Here is a 6,815-nt window from a genome sequence, read left to right on the forward strand (position 1 = left end):
GCTTTGGGAATAATGGCCACAGCTTTATTAATACACAATATCATAATCCCCTAGGAAGCACCTGAGCCTCGAGTTCTGTGTTGTAGATGGCTTCTCCCCACCATGCCATTCCAGCTAGGAAGCATGACTCACTAGTCCATGCAGCAGCCAGCCGTATCTCCTTCTTCAGATAGGCCGCAGTGTATGTCTGTTTTTGACTGCACAACCGGTCTAGCATTCCACCTGCCATTAGAGCCAGCTAAGTGATCAGTCCGTCACCAGTGGGTGCATCTATCCTTGCCTTGAGTGGCCAAACTCCCTTTCTCCCATTGTTCCAGCACCTCTAGAAGTTTCTAGGCTTGGGTGCCTCTGTCACAACATGGGGTTGTGAAACATTCCCCGGGTCCCCTCTCACTTCCCCATTGAATCCCCTTTAGCAATGTCTCTCCAAGGCCTCCTGGAAGTCACTGATGAGCAGGTCCTCTGCAACATCTGAAAGATGAACTGCATCCTACCTGTAGTTTCTTGGAATGAGAGGGGAAGCCCAATTGTGCCAGATCTTCACTCCACCGAGGTGCTCCATCCACAGCCCAATTTGGCAATTCATCTTCTTTACTCCTCGGGATCACAACCTGGAATCGCCCCCTGTAGTTGAGGGATGATGTCTGACCAAAAAAGCACAGTTCTCTGTAGTAGGACGGACAACTCTGAGGTCATGATTTGCCATCGAGATGAGATGCCTGCAAGCCATCTGGCTGATGTCATTGCCCCTAAGTGGATAAACAATGAGGGGCATAATCGAAAAGGACGCCCAAGTTTTTCTGAGGACGTCCTCGCAGGACGTCCCCGTGAAGGGACGGGGAAACCCATATTATCAAAACAAAATGGACGTCCATCTTTCCTTTCGATAATATGGTCAGGGACGCCCAAATCTGGAAATTTAGGTCGACCTTAGAGATGGTCGTCCTTAGACTTGGTCGTTTCTGATATTTTCGGCGATAATGAAAACTGAGGACGCCCATCTCAGAAACGACCAAATCCAAGCCCTTTGGTTGTGGGAGGAGCCAGCATTCGTAGTGCACTGGTCCCCCTGACATGCCAGGATGCCAACCGGACACCCTAGGGGGGACTGCAGTGGACTTCAGGAGTGTAATGTCTTTTGGAGAGGGTGTGGTTAGTGATAGTCCTTGAGAGGACCTTAGTGTCCTTTGCGGTGTGTAGAGGATCATCCTATTCTTCAGGTACTCAGGGCCATTTCTACTGAGGGCCTTGAAGATCAGACATAGAGTTTTAAATTTAGTCCTGTATTGTTCTGGTAGCCAATGAAGTTTTTGCAAAAATGGTGTGATGTGGTCACATCGCTTGCAACCTTCTATGAGTCTGCTGCATTCTGAATCAACTAGAGCTGAAGCAGGCCTTTTGTAGTCTGATCATTATATAGTGCATTGCAATAATCTGGTCAATGTTATCATGGTATGCACAACTGGGATAAGATTTACCCTCTCGATGTAAGGAGAGAGGCAGCATAGCTGTCGCAAATAGTTAAAGCAGCTCTTGAAGGTTGCTTGGATTTGGGGCAATCAGAGTAAGTGTTGAATCTAACTGTATTCCAAAGTTCCTGACTTGTGATTTGAGGGGGAGTTTGTACTTCGCAAAAGAGATTTTGATATCAGATATGTATCCACTTGTGTTAGGGACTCAGAGAAGCTTGGTTTTACTTGGGCTCAGGCAAAGATTGTTGTGTTTCGCTCATTCTTGAATTGATGTTAGGCAGGTAATCAGTTTATTCAAGGCTGCAAGTCAGGTTCAGTGGGTATAAGTAACTGCACATCGTCCACATAGATGCAGAACTGAGTGTCCATTGACTGAATCAGCTCAGCTAGTGGCTTGTAGTAGATATTGAACAGAATGGGTGACAGTATTGATCCTTGTGGTACCCCGCAGGTCAGTGTCCATGATGGTGATGAGTTGCTGCTAAACATTATGGATTGTTGCCTGTCTGATAGATAGGATCTGAACCAGGCAAGTACTGTTCCATTGATACCTGTTTCTGTCAGTCGTGCTAGCAAGATATCATGACCCACAGTGTCAAAAGCTAGTGAGAAATTTAGCAGTACTAACATTGAGGCAAATCCCTTGTCTCGGTTTCTGTGAAGATCATCTAGTAGGGATACAAGGACTGTTTCTGTTCCATAACCGGGTCTGAATCCTGATTGACATGGATTTAGCCAGTTTCTCTCTTCTAGCCAGTCATTAAGTTGAACACACACTGTTCTGGAGTTTCCCTAGAAATGGGATGTTGAATACTGACCTGTAACTTTCAAGTTTGTCCTCGTCAAGGATGTTTTCCTTTAGCAAAGGGTGAACCACTGCCCTTTTTAATGCTGTTGATAGTTGCCCATTAGGTATTAATGCTAAATAGTATATGTAAATGTAATTACTGTACCTACTGAGCTGATTAATCTAAAATATTCCGTTATTCAGCTGATGTGCATAAGCATTGCATTACAATTTAGTAATAACACACATGGAAATAATGCAATGTGACATAGGCATTAGGTAACGTGTTGACCTGTGTAACACAAGACATTGAATTTGGTTACTAATAGGAATTAAACCTAAGTCTGCAAAATAATAAACCTTGCATGTTGTATTAGCTGTCTGCCTTCTTCAGATGTGTGATAAGCCTCGGTCTTTTGACTGCAGGTCAATTTAGAGTTGAAGGACCTGGGGACACAGTTCTTCTGCCCCTTCTTTTTAGACCCCAGAACCAGAGCAGCAGATGTTCTGCTCCAGGCAGTCTGCAAGGAAGAGGAGCTCCTTAATTGAGCCCCTTTCCTCCTATTGCTCCTGCTCCTGGCTTCACAGGTCCACCTCCTTTTTGTCTATGATTTAATAAGCCCTGCAAAAGATCCTAAATTATTCTTTCTGCTTTGTAATTCCCAGCTCAGAGAGAAATCTGACCATCCTGGATACTCTGCTGTGCAAAATTCTTGTATGGTTGAATCCAACTGAGCATTTGGAGATTTAGACATTCATACCAGCATCCAAATTAAACAAAGACCTATCTCTTGTTTTGAAAGGGGTGGGGGTTGAATTAATAGATCTCTAGTGATAGAGGTCTATAAAATAATGAGTGGAGTTGAACGGGTAGACGTGAAGCGTCTGTCCACGCTTTCCAAAAATACTAGGACTAGGGGGCATGCAATGAAGCTACAATGTAGTAAATTTAAAACGAATCGGAGAAATTTTTTCTTCACTCAACGTGTAATTAAACTCTGGAATTCGTTGCCAGAGAATGTGGTAAAGGCGGTTAGCTTAGCTGAGTTTAAAAAAGGTTTGGACGGCTTCCTAAAAGAAAAGTCCATAGACCGTTATTAAATGGACTTGGGGGAAATCCACTATTTCTGGGATAAGCAGTATAAAATGTTTTGTACAATTTTGGGATCTTGCCGGGTATTTTTTGACCTGGATTGGCCACTGTTGGAAACAGGATGCTGGGCTCGATGGACCTTTGGTCTTTCCCAGTATGGCAATACTTATGTACTTATGTAGTGGTTAACACACAGAACTATAAAACCTGGATATCCCCTTCTCCCATTTAAACCTCCTTGCTAAACTGTGTGACCTTGAACGAACTGCTTAACCTCTTTGTGCACATATCTGGCCTATACATTCTTTTCATAGGTAAAGCTTTCTAACTATCCGATTAGTCTTGCATAGTGACTGTGGTATATAATAAAAACACACTGCAGGAAAACAAAAAAAAACAAAAAAAAAGAAGCCTGTGGGCTGCTATTTTCAACTTCTCTATAACAAATTGGCTTAATATTTCTTAACTTCTGTAAAATGTAACATATTACTAGAAATCCAGTGAACTTTAAAGTGGCTTTCATGTATAACTGAACACACGGACAGCATTACACAGACAAATCAATATCTAACTTACACAGTTCTCTTTCACGACTCTCAGCTGCTACTCATTTCACCCTACACAGCAAAGGTGAACTATGACTGAGCCCTCTGAAAGTGAACATTATTGTTCACAACACAGCAACAAGGAGCAGCAAAAAAGTGGCCCCCAAAGTTTGGGAGGGGGGGCATAGATCATTCTGGATATTTAAAAAAAGATTTCTGGAAATACGCAGACCTTAGGGAGTGCATCGAAAATTTTATTTCTCATCTGCATAAATAATTTTGGTTGAATTTGTTACAGTTTAGTCATGTCTCAAAAACATTTTGCATAAAGTCTTTCTAGTTAGACTCTGGCCCTGGCAGGAGTGTTCACGAACATGCCAGAGCAAACTGTAATGTACATTCTCATGAACAGTAAGGCAAAATCAGGTGGTTCTGACTGATACACTTCTGCGTCTTTGTAGGAAAAACCAGAGGTGAAATGTTTTGTAACTATGTTTTTCATGGTTTTTTTTTTTTTTGGGGGGGGGGGGTTTGACTTCTTCTGTGGCTCCTATATTCAGATTTTCAATGCATGTCATGCTCAAAAAGAAATACTGTTTCTCAGACTTTAAACAAAGGAATTAAAGCATTTTCAATTATTCATGTACGTGTAAAATCTTGTCACTAGAGTTAACTTTATGGTCAAAGGGAGTTAGGTATGGCTATCAACTTCAGCACTAGAGTACATATCTATTCATCATTCACGGACAGACTGCAATATCTCACATTGCATACATACTTTGCAAGTTTTAAGCTATAAAAGCATGCCTAATCTCCTGGGGGGGGGGGGGGGGAGGGGGAGATTTTATGCATTCCAGCAGATTCTAATTACATTCCCTACAAAATGCCATTTTTTTTCCTTGGAATAAAAAGGACAGTATATACGGAAGCTTTTTTTTTTTTAAATACGGGCACCTTCTCGCTCTTTTTAAAAACAATTCCGTTCTTCGACTGAATGCAAACGGGGGGGGGGGGGGGGGGGGGAGATGCATGAATCAACATAAAAGCAAGTGCTCTCAGTGATTGCTAAAAGCACTACGGTATATCAAATCCATGATCCTTTTAAACCCTATGCATTTCCCCCAGAAAGAAAATAGTGCAAACGCTGGAGTAATTTTTCAGGTTTCCTAATGAATGCACATCAGAATTCTACAGTATTTTGCACGGACTTCAATTTTCACGCCATTCATATATAAAATTACTAAATTGATAGAGAAGGGTTGAAAGACTTGATTTAACTTTTCTCTCTTAGTAGTCTATCAAAAAAGGTAAGTCAGAGCTTAAACTTTAAAAAAATCCCTATCTTACAATAAACTTTGTAAAATATTGGGCGTTCATGTTATGCGGAAGTTCCCAATTACATTCGGGGGGGGGGGGGGGGGAAACAAGATGATTGCATGTATATATTGCTGCTTTTATACACTGTCAGCCTCCTGGGGTCCTGTGGCTTCTTTGCTGTAGCCTCTAATACCACGCACGAGAATCAGCACAATGTCAACAGCCGGGCTTTGTTTCCCCCAGGCACACGGGGGTAATTTCACTCACCTCGATCGGAGCTAACGGCTTGCACGATATCTTCAGCATCTACGTGCTTGGTTTCATCAAAACTATAGTAGGACATGTGAAACCCCTCCTCGTGGAAGACCCTCTCGACCCCCTCTATAGTGAAGAAACAGTTGCGCTCCAGCTTGTCGTCGCTGTACAGGAGGGCAGCTCTGCTCCACATGTGGTAGCGGAACATGGCCAGGAACATCTCGCCCATCTTGGAGTAGGTAGGCGACACCCTGGTGAGATGCGAGTACTCGCTGCTCTTCAGCGTAAAGCCGGTCGCCAGAGCCCCACTCGAGATCATGGGGATGTTCCAGTAGGATGCCATCCTGGCCACCGAAGCGGCGGCATATTCGCACACGGGGCCCAGGATCACGTCGGGTTTCTGCTGCTGGACGGCCAAGTCCATCAGCGTGAAGAGCGCCCGGTTGCCACATTCCGAGTCTTCGTAATGAATCTTGAAATTAAAGCCCGACCAGTGCGTCCCGTTCTCCTTTAAGGTATGCAGGGCGTATTCGATGGCAGGCTTGACCCGAGCTAGTGAAAACATATACACGTTGTCTTTAGGCAAAAGCACTAGCACGCTGATCTTGTCTTCGTCCGCTGGGTTGCTCTTTGCCACAGGTATCAGAGTTAGGAAAGAAGAGAGGATGCACAGTAAAAAGGATGGCATTTTGCACTTAACACTGCCCTAGTTTCCTCCCGGAGCCCTGTCTTTCCCCCCACCAAGTTATTAACAAATGCAAACTGATTAGAGTTATGCGTATACAAAGACTGCGAATAAAGTAGCAGGGTTGTGATTAGGTCAAGGTGTTTCTGAAGTTCACAGTCCCAGTAGTTTTCATTGATGGAGCATCTCCCCGTTTGATCTTATTGCAGTCTCCTTGTTTCTGGGTATATCCTCTGTTTAAATAGCGTGGCAGCCAAGCCCGTTACCACACATGGAGCTTGGAGGAAAAGGGATTTTTCTTCAGGAGTCGCTCATTAATATTCCTGCGTCATTTCGCCGCCATCCGCCTCTTTCTTAAAGCTGCAACTCCCAGACAACCAGTTGCAGCATTGTTTGAAAAATAAAACAGCATTACATCCCCCCCCCCCCCCCCCCCCCCCACCACTGCCCGGATCCACAGCCAGCAAAACGTAATGCCGAGCAGGTAGCCCAGGAATTCCGCACGGCCTTTTATTGCTTACTTGCTTTGTGTATATGTCAGTACTAAACCTCAAACGTGCCCTGGGGACTCATTTTTCCTCAGCTAAACACTACAGCTAGTTAAAGCTGATTTAAAAGTGTGAGAACATGATATGAAATTAGGCTGGACTATATAATCCCA

The 6,815-nt window shown here is 43.7% G+C and overlaps 1 protein-coding gene across 3 annotated transcripts in view; it reads right to left on the bottom strand.

Annotated features, from left to right (window-relative positions):
- Positions 1-6,419, bottom strand: part of NPR3 (natriuretic peptide receptor 3) — a 165,093-nt gene extending 158,674 nt beyond the window's left edge. For all 3 annotated transcript variants that reach the window (XR_003940972.1, XM_030193008.1, XM_030193007.1), the window contains exon 1: positions 5,482-6,419. Coding sequence is in view for 2 of the 3 variants with exons in the window: in XM_030193008.1 (XP_030048868.1) it covers positions 5,482-6,157 (676 nt within the window). In the remaining variant the exon portion in view is untranslated. The remainder of the gene's footprint in view (positions 1-5,481) is intronic.
- Between the last annotated feature and the right edge of the window lie 396 nt (positions 6,420-6,815).

This window comes from Microcaecilia unicolor, chromosome 2, assembly GCF_901765095.1.
Source record: "Microcaecilia unicolor chromosome 2, aMicUni1.1, whole genome shotgun sequence".
NCBI classification, from domain to species: domain Eukaryota; kingdom Metazoa; phylum Chordata; class Amphibia; order Gymnophiona; family Siphonopidae; genus Microcaecilia; species Microcaecilia unicolor.